The following is a 16,874-nucleotide window of genomic DNA, read 5'->3' as shown; positions in this document are numbered from 1 at the left end:
AACAGCATAATTGTTCTTTTCAAGATTTTGCTGTCTTTGTGGAATATTTTTTTATTTATGAGTGCCAGAGTAAATGGAAATGGCTCATTCCTCTCTAATGTGCAGTTTGATAAAGGAAAAATACTTAATATGTAGATTTTTCAGCATCTTATCTGAAATGTCTGAATTTCTTTACTTAGGCTGGTACAACATTTTGCATGAGTAAAAGGATTAACTCTCGTTTCGTCTTGCTTTTCATTGTACAGATTCAACAAGAAACCAAAGAGGGGGATTCAGTACCTGCAAGAGCAAGGAATGCTTGGCACTACCCCTGAAGATATTGCTCAATTCTTGCATCAAGAGGAAAGATTAGATTCAGTAAGGAAACTGTTTTCCTGATGGTTGTCTGTGCTTATACTGATGTGTTTTTACTAATTGCAAATCAGCTGATAGTGTTCAGAGTGTGTATCACATTATTGAGGAATGAAGAAAAGGAAACCTTTCTTTCTCTCTTCTAAAATTTGTAAGTTCAAGGAATCTGAGTTGGAGGGTGCAGTAGAGCTCTACCCTGTGCTCTATGCATCCTGTGGTTCAGCATCCTGTAAAGCAAGAGACTGACCTGCTTGAGCTGACTCAAAACTTGTACTTAGTTGCTACTATAGCTTGAAGCAACTTAGTAAATCTATATACTTTAGTAAGGAACTGACAGAAGTATCTGTCCTTCAGAGATGGTGAAAATAATAATGTGGTGCAACATCATTAAAGCACTTTTTTCTGCCCCCAGAGGAAAGTTAGTTAATTGAGATTAGCTCTTGGATTTTATTTGCAGCTAGCAGCTGTTGCTGGACTTGGAAGGGTCCTGCAATATGGGTGGGAATATCTCATGTTAATATTGTCATGAGATACCTAACTTTCTGAAACAGCAGTTTTCACCATTATGCACAAAGGCCACACTCATTGGTGCCCATGTTTGCATCTGTGGCTGAATTCACAAATTTCGATATTACTGCTTAGAATCAGACATGAAAACATTTTTTTAACCTCAGTTTTACATATCCAGGCATCTTTATCTGAATGCATGCTCTTTTTCCTTGTACTGTGTTGTGTTGACAGTGATCAACTCAGATGTATTTTGAGTACCAGCTATCTTTATTTGAGCATCCCTTGCATCTGTTTGAGATCAGTACTCTAGGGAAAAAAGTTAAGTTTAGTGAGCTTTTCATTCCTCTAATAAGTTTCTTAACTACAAACATCATTACAGCAGAGTACAATCATTAGTGATACAAACTTAGTCTTGTACACGTGTGGAATTCATCTAACAAACAAATGGCATGTGAGTAAAAGCAGAGAAGGAAGAATGTAGGCAGATACATGTGAGCATGTAAGAGCATTATGATGGAATAATGGCCAAAATACTTTGCTTCAGACAACAGAGGAGAAGCAGGAATATGTTTCAGTTAACTGCAATACACGCCTCTTTTTGTACAACTCTTGACTGTTGGTATTTATTTTTCAAATATAAATGCACTAGTTTATCTTTTCTACTCTTATTTTAGACTCAGGTTGGGGAGTTCCTGGGAGACAATGATAAATTTAACAAAGAAGTCATGTATGCATATGTAGACCAGCACGACTTTTCGGGAAAGGATTTCGTTTCAGCTCTGCGCATGTTTCTAGAAGGATTTCGTCTGCCCGGAGAAGCTCAAAAAATTGATCGCTTAATGGAGAAATTTGCTGCTAGATATTTAGAATGTAACCAAGGGTAAGATACACTTCTTTTTCAGAACTTTGGAAAGCTGAGTCATTAGTAAAAAATCCTAATAAATTAAATTTGCTATTCTTTCTCTCCTTTTTGCCTTCAGGCAAACTCTTTTTGCTAGTGCAGATACTGCATATGTTTTAGCTTACTCAATTATCATGTTGACAACAGATCTTCACAGTCCACAGGTATGTTGCTGGAATAAATATCTGTGTAATTCATAGGCATGTAACTTTCAGGCATTGTGACAATGTAGTTGGAGCTTGATATCCAATTTAACATCAGTATGTGTGTAATAAGTAAGGTAGTGTACATTAGTGCATCTTTTTAAGTAACGGTATTATGTTTCATGGGTGTTGAGGTTTTGAAGTTTTTTTGGTTAGGCCTTTCTGTAAGGTAGCTTTCTGCCTCATAGGTAGTTTGGTCTGTATGACAAGAAAAAGCTTTTTTTTCTTTTTTTTTTTTTAATGTACATCACATTTGACATACATTTGATCTGTGGATCGCACCAAATGTTTGAGTGTTAGAATGTCCTCATGGCTTTGTGGTATATTGTAGATTTGACAGTGTAGTCTTAGATATGTTGAATACTTTAAAAAGTCTTCTGAATCAGCAGGTTTATCCCTGATGGTAACTTCTTGTGGGCTGGACAGTTTTATAGGCAGATTGTAAATTATAAGCTTGCCTCATGTGTTGGTATTTACAGCTACTTTCTGCATTTCAGGTTAAGAATAAAATGACAAAAGAACAGTATATTAAAATGAATAGAGGTATCAATGACAGTAAAGATCTCCCTGAAGAATATTTGTCTGCTATCTATAATGAAATAGCTGGAAAGAAGATTTCAATGAAAGAAACAAAAGAATTAACAATACCCACAAAATCCAGTAAACAAAGTAAGTAGTGGTATTCTTAGATTTCTTCAAGGGTTGGCTCTTCAGTTTCATTAAGCTCTCCTTTTTAAAACAGGAGTTGAATGAAGCAAGCACCACTCACTTAACTCACACTGAGTCCTAGTTTCTAATTTCATGTGTTTTTCTTTTTAACATAAATGCATGATGCTGACCTCAAATCTGCATTAAATACAACTGCTTTTTTCCCCTTCCCTTTGCATCTGAATTCCTGGCAGTCAGTGCATTCACCATGGAGGAGGCAGGTGTTGCTGTTGAGCAGCAGCACAGGGAAATCTGAGGGCTCTGTGAAGTTACATGGTAGCCAATAGGTACAGAGCAGAACACACACACTCTGTGTGTGTCTTCTTTTTTTTAAGTAACTTGTGATTTCCCTCAGTAACCAATCTGTCTTCAAATATTTTGTAATATTTGATTCCTAGGGCCCCAGTTTGTGCACTTATTAATTATCTTTTCCTCTCTCAGATAGAAAAGCCTTTGTTGTTTTGCCTATTGTGAATGTTGAGATGTTGCTCATTCTAGCTTTTCTACAGAGAACATTGAAAGCTTTAACTTTTTCACAGCATATTTATATCATTTAAGTCCTAGGTTAGCCTTACGAACAGATTGCTTGCAGGAAATTTGCATCTGAAAAAAAACAACTCTCATTTTCAGCGTTCATTCATTTGACATAATGTTTTATTGTCACTTTTAAAAAGATGATTGTTACATGATACTTGGGTTTCACTGTCTTCATGAGATGGAGGTTCTGTTATGGAAATGAAAAGGTTTAATGTAGTTCTCACACTGAAAAAGGATGTCCAGTTATTTTTATTGTTATTTTCTCTGCTGATGGATTCCTATGACATATCTCTTCATTTTCAATTTGACTTTGTGGGTGTGATATTTATGCTGTCAGTTGAGGTGATGGAGAAGAAATCTCTGTTTTTCAATTCTGAAAATTCTGTAAAGGTTTAAAAATAGTTTGCATTTTGAATACAAGTTTGCCTGAAGTTAAATTGTATCTATCTGTAAAATAAATATGAGAAGGCTGGTGTGATATTTTCAGAAAGGAAAGATAATACAAAAATGCATCCGAATATTGTACTTAATGAAAAATGTAAAATTATTATATTTCTAAAGACACCATTGCTAAAGATGCACAAATGAGAGAAAAATGTGTTTGCAGGTGTTGCTAGTGAGAAGCAGAGAAGACTCCTCTATAACTTGGAAATGGAACAAATGGCTAAAACAGCTAAAGCTCTTATGGAGGCAGTGAGCCACGTTCAGGCCCCTTTTACCAGTGCAACACACCTGGAGCATGTGAGACCCATGTTTAAGGTGAGATACCTGTTTAGATAATCATGTAGAATACCACAGTTTCTTAATACAAAATGCTAACTGAGAGGATTTCTTGAAAATACTAAGGATTTGCATCTGTTGTGCTTTGCTTATTTTCTGAGTTATTTAACTTGCTTCAGGAAAGAGGGGATTTTGAGCCTTCTAATCTAGTTTCCTTTACCCTGGAATTTAAGAAGTTTCTGTGCTGGTACAAGAAGCAATGGAGAAGTTATCAGGAAAAGCTTTTATCTAATGTCGTCTGTTACAAATTAATGCTTTAGAAAGCTGGGGCTCTGGTCCAGTGTATGGGAGGAAGCTGGACCTGTATTAAGCTATTATTCTAAGCACCTCTCTGTTATTGTGTAAGTGCAAAGCTGTCTGCATCCCAAATGCTTTTTCCATAGCAGTGATTCAGATTCATAGGCAGAGTATGTTCAGCAGTGTAGGGTGCTCTTGGATGTGGTCTCTGGCATACCTAACTCACAGCAGTCATCTGCCATTGAGATAAATTGTTAAGGCTTTGAGATAATTGTTAGGGCTCTTGTTTGTGCCCTGGTTCAAGTCATGGTGCTCACATGACCCCTTTGTGAGCTGCTCCAGGGAAGTAAAGACCTCTCCCACTGAATGAACAAATGGTTCCCTGGGGGGATGTGCTGTGAGGTTAGATGGAGCTCCAGGCCCAAGAAACTCAGAAACATTTAGGCTGAAATAGACTCTTAAAAGCTTTGAGTTCTTCTGTTAACCCAGGGCTGCCAAGTCCACCACTAAACCATGACCTGAAGTGCTGCATTTACATGTCTGTTAAATGCTGCCAGGGTTGGTGCCCGCACTACTTCCTTGGGCAACTTGTTTCAACTTATGTCAACTGCATCTGTGAAGGAATTTTTCCTAATATTCAGTCTAAACCTCTCCTGGTGCAACTTGAGGCCACTTGCTCTCATCCTTTCCCTTGTTACTGGCGAGAAGAGATCTACCCCCACCTCTTTCACTGGCTCCATTGTCCTCTTTCCCCAGCTCCATTGTCCTTCTCTGGACTCACTGCAGCTCCTCCATGCCTGTCTGGCAGTGAGAGCCCAGAGCTGAGCACAGGATGCAAAGCGTGGCCTCACCAGTGCTGAGCACCGAGCACTGCCCTGCTCCTGGGCCACCCTTGCTGCACAAGCCAGGATGTCATTGGCCTTCTGGGCCACCTGGGCACACTGAGGCTCTCTGTGTAAGATTGCAGTCTATAAAGCAAAATTATGAGTTCTTTGTCACCTTATTAAAAAAACTAGCATAGTATTTGATTTGTACAGAGGAACACTAAGCACAGACCTTGTTAAAAATTTACTTTTAGGCTGTTCAAGGTATCACATGGAAGAGATGTACTATACTTTCTCTCTGCTGACTTGCTGAAGGCTGAAATTAAATAATTCACATGCAGGCATCTGTAAAATTCATAGTGTGATTTTCTTCAAGATACCAGTTCTAATACTTCCTGCCCTTAACTGTCTGAAAAGTGTATTTTCAAAGTTCATTTTCAAAAGAGCAAAATATGAAGCACCCTGGTTAAATTACCACCCTAAATATGTTTCCTGAAGGTACAAAAAATACAAAGTTTTTACTTGAAGTTACTTGAGGATGTTCATGAACTAATAAAGTACTGAGGACAGTAGTGTAATGTATTGACCAGAGGGCTCTCTTCTCAAAAACAAGTGAGAACTGTGGAATTTGAATACCTAATTTCCCTTTTTTTATTTAGACTTTAATTTTCAGTAAAAATTTACAAATTTCCGTGTATTTCACCCATTGATGTCCCCATAAAGTTGATCATTGTAACTGTGTTTGCAGGTACATTGGCTGAATTTTTAAAACAGCAAAAATTCACTTTATCCACCCATCTCAGCAGCCCAGAATTGATTGTCTGGTTTTGAGGCTTGATTTTCACCTGTATTAACAAAACAGCTTACAAATAATAGCATACATCTAGTTACAAAGCACATTATACAGACCATTAGATAGTTCTTAAGAAATTATTTCAGTTTTGTAATTTTTTTAAGATTAGTTTTGGTTACAATAGCAGGGAAAATTAGGAAGGCATTGGGAAAAAACATACATTTCTTAACATAAAATTATAGAATAGTTTGGGTTGTAACAGACCTTTAAAGGTGATACAATAGGGAATTAAATCTTGAATCTATGAATTGATCCAATGCCTTTAATACTGTCCCCCAGTTACAGTTTGGTATGTGCAAGCATTAAATGCTTTTTGAAGGTAGTGCTTTTAGAGCTGCTGCCTTAAATGAAACCAAAGCTCTGTGGTACATCATTTTATTATGAAATTGAATGTGTGAAATCTATTGCTCCTTGCTGTGCCCATTGACTCTGTATTTCATCTGGGGTGACTTCAGGTAAAACTGTTTCTAAAATCATTCTGGGTTCCGCGGTGTTTCCTCTCTGTAACTCTGTGTAGTTACAGCAGGATCCTCTGCATCTTCTCACTGGTTTTTCTGCCTTTGGGAGAGGGAGACTTGACCACAAGGGAAAGACTGTGTGGTCTGTCTTGCAGTACTCAGTGGCACTTAAGGCAAAAGGAACAGGAAACATCAGTTGTGGCTTAGGTACAAAAAGATGGAGGGAAAAGGGCAACAAAATTAGTAGTAGGGAGATAAGGCAAGAGTCATGTCCTGTATTTTGCTGTTGCTGTTGTTGGCACACTATAGTTTTAGTGTGATTAATAAAGTTTGCCTTATTTTTACTACCCTCCTTTTTTGTTGTTGGTTTTTTCTGGTGTTATCAGGATAAGCTAGTCTTACTTAAGTACTTTTCGTCATAAATCTGTTATATGGTGTGTTGGTTGTTACAAGAACTGTTTACTCTATTTTTCAATGTGCAGAGATAAAAGTCATCCTGTGAATGCTAAAACTAACAGACATCTAATTGACATAGCTTTAGGAGTTGGTTTTTACAGCTATCTGAAGATGGCTGTGTGTTTGTGCTTTGAGAGGAGCTTCACTCTACATTACTTCTGCCTCATTTTGTGTCTCATGTCTCTTCTAACCACACTTTTTACTATTACATGTTTCATGTCTGTATATTCTGTTTCATTTTTGTCAAAAGACAGCTTCAAGGTTGATTGTGTAAGTTAAGAATGGAATTTACACTTCAGCAAGATGGTGAAACCATAACATTGCTCTGAAGTAGCTCAATTGCAGGTGATATAACACTTGCTTTGCATGCATTGCAGTTGGCATGGACGCCGTTCCTGGCTGCGTTCAGCGTGGGTCTGCAGGACTGCGATGACACCGAAGTGGCCTCTCTCTGTTTGGAGGGGATACGATGTGCAATCCGCATTGCTTGCATTTTCAACATTCAGGTAAAAAATGTAAGATTGACACAATGCTTTGATTTATGTACCAGCAAGATGTTAGTGGGATTCTATGTGTCCTGGCTGCTGAAGCTGTGCGCTGCAATAGATAGAGGCTGCCTGCTTCTGACATTACTCTTTCATCTGATATTTGACTGGAAGTGTACATGAGGTGACTTTTATTTTTCCTGGTGTTTTGTGGTAAGTGCTTCCTTGCTTCTGCACTGAATGTTGGTTTCCCTAGAAATTTACTACTTTTATGTCAAAGTATTTTATTTCTAGCATTGTTACAAAGCTGTTTAGGTTTGTTTTGTTGTTTTATAACATGAGTCTCTCCATCCTGTAAAATAGTATCTCTCTGAACTGGATTTGAAATATTGTTCTCAACTTCAGAGAGATTATATTAATCCAAGATGTCTTTAAATGGGTACCCTTTTAACAGTTATGGCACTGAAAATGGCATTCCTGATGTAATGAATGAATGGATCTTGCATGAAGCGCATTGCCAAGAATGCAGACTCTCTGGCTCCAGAGAGCCATGGTGATTAAACTGGGGCTTTTTTTGGCTTTTGTTTTTCTATTTAGAAGCAATTTGGTAGGGAAGGTACAATTATGTTATTGTAGATTATTAGTTAATAAATGAAGTACTGGTCTGCCATAAGTCTGTTACAGACATAGCTGAAGAGAGGGGCAGGCAAAATCCGTATGTTTGGCTTTGTGTTATTTCTTGTGTATGTGGAAAATGCTTACCAAGAGAACACAACCAACCCAGAAACTGACTGTATAAAACTAAATAGAAGATGTTGAACCATGATATAGTAGGGAATGCTTTCCTTCCTTCTCCCCTTGTATTTGTATTTGGCAAGTTAGATAACATTTACCACTAATGTGGAAAAGCACATCGGGACCTATGATACAGCTGCTTAAAAAAGCCCATTTAAGATCATGTGAGGTTTCTTTCCTCTGTTTTTCCACCTAATTTCTGTATGACCACCTGTTCCTGAGCTCAGCAGACTTAAAAATTTGATTAACAAAGCCTTCCCTGGGGCCTGCAGATGTTCAGTGAAACACACTCCAGTTACTTTTGTTTCTAAGCTGCAGAAGTGGAACTGGTACCAATACCAGTTTCAGCAGCTGCAGAGTTTAGCTCCCAGTGCTGCACCGGTCAGCCTTGCTGGGGAGGGCAAGGACATGTTTGCTCCAAGATCCCTGTGATTCATTTGTACCCTTCCACTGGCTTGGGACATGATTGAACTAGAGGTGTTCCAAAAACAAGTTTTTAAATTTCAGAAAACGGGAAGTGTTGCTTTTGCATTTTCAGTATAAGCATTACTACTTGGTTCTGTGTGGAAATTCTGTTTTGTTGATATAATTAAAAACAGTACTGGTTTGTTGGTAATTTCAGTATTAGAGGATGATTCCAGTTCACAAGGTCTTGGTTAGGTGGGATATTGTCTGACTGCAGACACCGGATAGCTCTGATGGTGTGAAGGAGACTGGTATGTCTGTGCTTGTGCTGGTTTAAGGATCTTGTCTGTTGGAATGAAGTTTTTCCTTATGTGCTTAACCAGTGATGGCAACTTTTCCAATTTTCATTGTGTAAATGTACAGAAATGAAGATTGGTGTCTATTAAGAGTTAATATTTCAAACTGCTTTTTGTTGGTAAACAAAACACCTTGAGAGATAATGGAGGGACCTGGATTCCTTTCATTTTAAGAAAATTTCCAAAGTGCACAATATAGTTTAAGTTATGCATGTTCACCTCTAAAACCTCAATTATAGATTCTGGTTTTAATTATTTATACTTTTAATCTTAGACTTGTCACAGTCTGACTTTTGTTTTCAAGTATCTGAGAAAAGATATGCATCAGAAGGATGCACCTAATCTACTTATATCATCAAGTTTCAATTTCTGGATGATGGACACATTATTTAGTTGTTTGTCTTCTCCTGTGGTGGCTTAGAAAAAGGGGGGAGGGGGGAATACCTGCATGAATGAGTAGGACTGAAAATGTTTTGTTTTTACAGAAAATATGCAGTTTGTAGAGTCTAAAGCTTCATTGCTTAGTACTCTTTCTTTGAGATTTCATTTTTCTGTGCTTCTACATCATTTTCTTTGCCTTTGCCAGCATACCCTGCAGTAATGGTTGGCTTTGAATGTGACAGCTGTTCTGCAGTCAGTTGCTCAGTGGCAGTCTGTCCCTTCTACCATAGCCCACTATTGTGGTGTTAGTGTTTTCTCTGTGGAATCCCATTGTTTCTTGGGGTTTTTTTTTTTTATTTTATATTTGGTTGTTTTCTGTGCTCAATGATTTTTTACTTTAAAAATAGCCCTAAGTATCCAAACAGTTAAATATATTTCATAATTGTCATTTGTTTATCTGGTGTACAACTATTTCTCTCTACAGCCTTCAGTTTATACATAACAGGGGAATAAAATGCACTTGTGGGCTCAACTGTAATCCCCTTTTTACCATTGTAATGGGTTCATGTGAAATCTGAGGAGTTCCCTTTGTTGCTTATAGATACCACACACATAAAAATTGGGTAACTGGGTGGAATTTTCTTTTGTGAGATCTGTCTAGATTTTGGTCACTTGATGTTTACCCATGACACTTCTTCAGAAGCTTCTGAGATGCTGCAAATTAAATCAAATAGGTTTTGAGCAATTCCATAGAATTGGCATAACTTGCCTTTTAGATACATTTTTTAGATTTTATGACAAAAAAATGCTAAAGCATTTAGCATTTTTTTAAAGGAGTCTGCTTAAGGCAGCATTTTCAGAGTAGGTCTGAGTATGGTACAAGAATATTGAAAACTTAGCTAATTAGCAATGTTTCTTCTGAAGCAGCATCCTCTTTTCCCCAAAAAAGACCAAACCAGAAATGTAAGCACATCTTAGATGTCCTATGCTGTCAGACATTACACTTCATGTTCCTGAGTAGAAGGAGCCTGATTTCTTACTGGTGAAGAACTTGAGATATTTTCACTATGCTTTGGAAATTCAGTTCTAGGAAGAGAAAGTTAAATGGTATAGTTGATTAAATCATACAGATTGTACTAAGAACAAGAAATGGCAAAAATATTTATGAGACTTGTGTTTCTTTCCTTCCCATTTGCAGCTTGAAAGAGATGCCTATGTTCAAGCATTAGCAAGATTTACCTTGCTGACAGTGAGTTCTGGTATTACTGAAATGAAGCAGAAGAACATTGACACCATTAAAACTCTCATCACCGTGGCTCATACAGATGGAAACTATTTAGGAAATTCCTGGCATGAGGTACAAGTCATTTGTACTTGAACTGTAACAAAGCATGTTCACTGGTTCTCAACACAGTAGTGTGCTTGTCTGTGCATAAACACAGTGGGGTTTAGCTAAGTGCTGCATGTATACTTCTTAAAGTAGCAAAACGTGTCTAAGTGAGAAATAAAACTGAGAGAGACTAATCCAGTATTATTTAAATTTATATTCATTTTAGAAAAAAACCCAGATTTTTTTGACCTCAAGTATTGGAATTTTTTCCTTCTAAGGAGCTTTACTTGCTTTTTACTATTTCAAACTCCTTTTGGGTAGTAAACAACTTCTTTATTCTCTGCAATAGATTCTGAAATGCATCAGTCAGCTTGAACTGGCACAGTTAATAGGAACTGGAGTAAAACCTCGCTACATCTCAGGGACAGTGCGTGGCAGGGAAGGTTCTTTTACTGGAACAAAGGATCAGGCACCTGATGAATTTGTGGGGCTGGGACTGGGTAAGTGATGCAGATATTAAGTATTTCATTCAACTGGTTTTGTTCAGAGAACTATTTAAATTTGTTCTGTGTTTTTATGTGAATTTCTGACAAAAGACCATGAAGTAGTCCTTGTAAAACTTACGCTTTGAATAGACTTACTCCAATTTCTGGAATATTTAGTTTGCTCTGTTATTATTGTTAGGGTGGAAAATGTAAGAAGATTATATATGTTGTTCACTTCTATTAAAATATCATTTTGCAACTAAAAATGGATTGCAGATGGTATGACCAGGTTTAATAATATTGCAACATTAGTGTGCCAAGTATTTTACCAAGCAAGCAAGTCAGTATGTGTAGGTTAAGCATCTGTTGTGGAGCTTTGTGAGAAATACACAGAATTCAAACCAAGTGGGAGATTAATTTAGCTTAAATTCTGGAATTTCATTTCTTTCCTTTTCTGGTTACTTTGGTACTGAGTAAGTGCCTCTTTTAGGCTTGAGCACCAAAATATACTGCAAAAATGAGATTATGTTTCTTATCTTCCTAGAAAAGTATAAGACTTACCTTAAATTTATCTTTAGAATGTTGGGAGTTTTGTTTATTTGTTTGTTTTAAGTGGGAACACAGTTAAAGATATATAGGTGTAGAGGATTTAAAAACTCTGGAAGCATCAAAGTGAATATGTAAATCTTTTTGACTATGAGGCAGTTTCAGTTATAGTGTGATGCTCAGTATCTCTTGCCTTTTGAACTTCACTCACAGCCAAACAAAAGCTTTTGTCTTCCCTCAGTTTTTCATGTAATTTTTTTGGAGTAATGATAATTTTCTGTTTTTCCTGATCTTAGACCCCAAACTAGTCCTAATCATCCAGGTTTGTGTTCTCCTCAGAGAGTTTTTCTTCTTCTATAGTCATTCCTTTTCTTTCCCTTCTGCTCCCCTTTTCCCTGCCTCTCTGTACTCCCCTCACCTTGCCAAGCATTGATGAAGGGAAAATTTGGGCTTGGAAATCAGTGAAGTCTGCCAACATCTCATACACTGAGCTTCTTCCTGCCCTTCCAATATACATCCTTCAGTATTCCCTGATGGCTTGTGCAACTTGGCTACTTGCAAATCCTGGCAGTTTCTGTGGGGCAGTTTCTCAATTCTGCAGTGACTGGCCTTTAAAAGTTTTAAGTCCTCATAACTCAAGAATGCAAGTGGTATTCAGGTGTCCCTAAATCATACTTGCCACTCATTGCTATAGGTTCAGCTCATAAAGACCTTTTGCTGCTGTCAGCTACATTTCTAGGGAAAACAGTTTATGCCCAAATGCATAAAATGTTTTTCTCTGAATTCAGTTTCTGGAATGCTTATTACAGTGCACAGATGGAAACTTGACCATTTTCTTCTTCTTTTTTTTTTTTTTTAAATAACATTGTTTCAATCTTATAGGAAAATGCTTAACTTGGTTTTTATGCACTAAAGGGCTGTTAGAACGTTTTCTCAACTGTTTTAGTTATTTCACGTCTTTCCACAAATCCTTTTTTGCAGATAGTTTAATTTTCTATGATTACTCCAAGGTATGCATTGGAACTATGGGTTTCAAGCAAGCTTTCTAGAAACCTAAATTCCTGTGAAGAACACATAGTGTGTATGTCCATATACACAGACACATATTTTACAGGAAAATAGTTGTTTAGAGTGAGTCAAGTTGCAGTTTGGTGAAACAGAAACTCCATCTTTCAGACCTGCTTGCAAAATCAGATGTGGATAAGCGGCAGCACTCACTCTTCTTGCTGAAGTTAATGTGTTTTCTGAAATAACAAAGATGAACAAAACCAGACCCAAAAGCTCCTTTGCTCATTTTCTGCCTCAGCAAGAATTCAGGTGTGGCTGTTCAGGCATCTGCACTCAAATGTCTTTATCAACCTTCCTGTTGTGGCCCTTTTTTGTTGTTGTACTTGGAAATTCAAAGCATCACAAGCATGGGGGTTGTAAAGGAATGAATAAGCATCTAGTCTATTGCTCCTTTGGTAGGAATATTGCCTTACTTGGAGCTGTAATTGTGAAATCCACATTTCTCCTATGTCAGTTTCTGTTCACAAAGTTGGAAGACAAAACTTGCTGCTGTGAGTAGGTCATAGCCAAAGTATGTGGGCTCCTGCGTAACCAGAAATCCTCCTTGGGCAGGGGGAATCTGAGAAATCTCTTTTTCTGTAAAGCAGAGTTACCTAGCTGACTGCTGTGTTTGATTGTAAAAGATTTCACAACTGTTAAGAGTGTGAATCTGCTGTTTGTTCAGGTTTTCAAGCACCGAATTACAAATCCTGTGATAACAAGGAATTCTCACATAAGCTGGTAAAGTTAGTTACGGGTCTGACTCCTTGCAAATAGCCCTTCAGATTCTCTTCACACTCTGCTGCTCATTTGATATTTCTTAGCTCACTCATTACCAGCATTCAAGCTAATTGACACTGGCAGCTTGTGTGCTTACAAGAGAAGTCTTAAACGCAGTGGTGTTTTACATTGCTGAGATACCAGCATGAGGTTACATATGTATGTACAGAAAAGTTGTTCCATAAATGCCCTAGAAAAGTACTTGAGGTAGGTAAGGTTGTATAGATTTGACAGACACTCATCTCCAGCCACCTCCTATTGTGGATGGAACAAGGCTCTGAGGCAGGCTGAAGCATGAGAAGTTTTTCTCTCAGCAAACCTCTGAGATCTGAACTACTTGCCTTCTTTCAGTCTTCTATTCTTTTCTATATTGCTTTAAAAAAAGCCCTGCATACAAAGTATGTGGAATTAACCAAAGTGATTGCAAGATTCCTGCTTTTTTTGATGGTGATTGCTTTTTTTTTGGAGATTGCTAAAAATTTCAGAATTTTTCTCACTGCAAAGTTAACAGTTTCTTCATACCAGCTTTCCCAGATGTGGGTTACAGTTTCAAGCCTCCAAAATAAATAATTGCTGGTTTTATTTATAGATATTTCTCACTATTTTGGGGTGATAATTTTGCTGTAATTGAGATGTAGCTTAAAGATGGAATTTTGGTGGAAGCTATTCTTTCTGAATGATGAGAAATCTTTTGGGATGGATTTACTCACTTGATGCTAATTAAGTGTGAAAAATTCTCCTCTAAGCTATATTGTCAGTCATATGTTGTGTGTTCTAAGTGGCAAGGTTACCAAAGTTTCATTGAAAAATTGAGGAAAAAGGTGATTCTTGTGGGTTTTATTTTTTTCACTTGTATCTGTTGCTCCAAATGTGGACAATTTTTAGGGACTAATATAATTTATACATGGATAGAGACATAATAATTAGGTAATCAGGATAATTAGGACTTACCCCAACATGCAACTGTTCACTGAGATGGCCAGCTCATGCAAGGGAAATTCATTATGTGCTTCTTTTTTTTGTGAATTAAAAATATATTTAATTATACTGGTAGTGGCACAACTTTTATTCTTCTTTCTTCCCAACTCATTCTCTATTCTTTTTTACCCATTTTTCAATTTTTTCTCACTGCAGTTGGTGGAAACGTGGATTGGAAGCAGATAGCAAGTATTCAGGAATCCATTGGAGAAACTAGCTCCCAGAGTGTTGTTGTTGCTGTAGACAGGTACTGTATTAAATTTCTTGTTGCCACCTGAAGTTTTTCAAGCAGTATTTGAATACCCTGTGCTAAGAAAAGGACCTTACTAATTTATTTGGAAAAAGCCTATATAAAAACTACCATAGAGAAGTGCGTTTCAGTTAGAGCAGGGTGGATTTATTTTTGCATCATGGGTGTTTGTGCAAGAAGGAGCAGGGCAAAGATTAGGCAAGAAGCTTTTTTACTGATAAAAACATTACTGCAGAAGACTTACAGAATGGAGTCTGCTGTAGTGTCTGCTGAATCTTGATTTGCTGTATATAGTAACAGATTGCAAATTTCATTTTGCCTTAGTACTGAGGGCATTATTGTCAGACTCTTTTTCTCCTAAATGTAATTACTGACTCCCTGCTTTCCTCTAGGTTATGTAGATGTTTTCTGAAATGACCAAAATTATTATTCCAGTCTTCCGTTCTATGAATCACATTTATTTTAACTGGATTTGGCTAGGCAGAATACATATTATGAACATTCCCTGTCTATATCATACAGTAGTGATCAGACTGAAGTGTTCATGGATCTTGCTTGCTCAGCATGTAAGAAATCAGAACATATAATTTTCTTAATGGTTGTCAAAATTGATGAAGAGGTATCATTTTGAAGGCTTACAAACATTTCTCTGGTTGAAGTACAGGCAGCAAGATCGATGTCAGTTCAATGAAAAGTTGTCTTGCAATAAAATCACATCAAGTGCACTGGAAGCTTGGTGTCAAACACACCATAGCTGTTTAGGTTTGCAGTGTCCCTCCCTGCTTCTTAATGGGTAGTGTTTCAAATATCTAATTTTCATGGCAAATGAGTATTATGCACTCTGGAGACATTTGAGTTCTATATTTCAATCAGGAATGATAAAAGCTGACAGTACTCTCACTATGTCTTTACAGTTGTGAAAAACTAATTGTTTTTTAATAAATAAAAATAATCAGAGACTGTCTATATATTGTTAAAAAATAAGACAAGGAGGCTTGAAAACATTTAACAGGTGCTTTTCTTAAGAAACTTTAACCATGTATTTAACTGCACTTTACAGAATATTTACGGGATCTACAAGGTTGGATGGAAATGCTATTGGTAAGTTTCATCTCTTCCCTACCCCTCCCCGTCCCTGTAAACTAAACTTTGGAAAAATATTGCATTAAAACCTGTGGTCATTTAACAGTGGACTTTGTTCGCTGGCTTTGTGCTGTGTCTATGGATGAGCTGCTGTCTGCCACCCACCCTCGAATGTTCAGTCTGCAGAAGATAGTAGAGATTTCTTACTACAACATGGGCCGGATCAGGTTACAGTGGTCTAGGATCTGGGAAGTTATTGGCGATCATTTTAACAAGGTATCCCTCTTAATGCTTATAGTGCATACTCCTTCAGTTATTGATACAGATTATTTTATTTTGAACTTTGGAAAATCATGCTTATATGAATCAAAGGGGTTTTTCTATCCTTCTCTGTAAGCTTAAACCAATAAAAACTGTAAAGCAGGAAAGACCTGTGAAAAGGCTGAGGGGCACAGTATAATAAATATAAAACCAGAAGTATACATTACCTTATTTATCATTACCTCAGTCTAGAACTGGCTGCTGTTAGTTTTGTGCTGTAATTTTTGGGGGTGTTTCATGATGCTTGGTTTAAGAGGTTGTCTTCAAGTCTAAATTGACTTTTTATCAAATGAATGTTTGACATGCATTTTTAATACAGCTGTTGAAGTCTTTTTTAGATGGCTTGCTTATTTTTGCGAGGTTTTAAATGCCAGGTTATTTAACATAGAAAATAGCTGGAATTAGGGATTATTGCATTGCATAAACAGTGTGATTTCTAGAGTTGACTACTGCTTAATTTCATTAATTTTTCAGTACTACTTAGTTCTCTGTTATCAACTATAAAGGCAGCTTGTGCTGAATCCATACAAATTCTGATGCAAGCTTACTCTGCATTTCTATTCTACCTTCTCAGGTTGGCTGCAATCCCAATGAAGATGTAGCTATTTTTGCAGTAGACTCATTAAGGCAATTGTCAATGAAGTTCTTGGAGAAAGGAGAACTTGCTAATTTCCGATTCCAGAAGGACTTCCTAAGACCGTTTGAACATATCATGAAGAGAAACAGGTAATAACATACAATTAACTGAATTGCCTGGCATCACAAGCATCAACTTCTGCAATTAATTTTTCAAATTGCTTTTGTAAAATCAGTC

General features: G+C 37.1%; 1 protein-coding gene across 1 annotated transcript in view; it reads left to right on the top strand.

The window, feature by feature from the left end:
• The window catches only part of ARFGEF1 (ADP ribosylation factor guanine nucleotide exchange factor 1), an 84,975-nt gene that overhangs the window by 52,206 nt on the left and 15,895 nt on the right, over positions 1-16,874 (top strand). The window contains exons 15-26 of the mRNA XM_064706192.1: positions 246-357; positions 1,536-1,741; positions 1,842-1,926; positions 2,463-2,634; positions 3,818-3,969; positions 7,196-7,324; positions 10,439-10,597; positions 10,920-11,070; positions 14,563-14,653; positions 15,717-15,757; positions 15,846-16,015; positions 16,635-16,786. Of these exons, the coding sequence (XP_064562262.1) occupies positions 246-357; positions 1,536-1,741; positions 1,842-1,926; positions 2,463-2,634; positions 3,818-3,969; positions 7,196-7,324; positions 10,439-10,597; positions 10,920-11,070; positions 14,563-14,653; positions 15,717-15,757; positions 15,846-16,015; positions 16,635-16,786 (1,620 nt within the window). The remainder of the gene's footprint in view (positions 1-245; positions 358-1,535; positions 1,742-1,841; positions 1,927-2,462; positions 2,635-3,817; positions 3,970-7,195; positions 7,325-10,438; positions 10,598-10,919; positions 11,071-14,562; positions 14,654-15,716; positions 15,758-15,845; positions 16,016-16,634; positions 16,787-16,874) is intronic.

This window comes from Zonotrichia leucophrys, chromosome 2 (assembly GCF_028769735.1).
Source record: "Zonotrichia leucophrys gambelii isolate GWCS_2022_RI chromosome 2, RI_Zleu_2.0, whole genome shotgun sequence".
In the NCBI taxonomy this organism is placed as follows: domain Eukaryota; kingdom Metazoa; phylum Chordata; class Aves; order Passeriformes; family Passerellidae; genus Zonotrichia; species Zonotrichia leucophrys.
The sequence above is the reverse complement of the archived record's forward strand: the minus strand, read 5'-3'. Positions and strand labels throughout refer to the sequence as shown.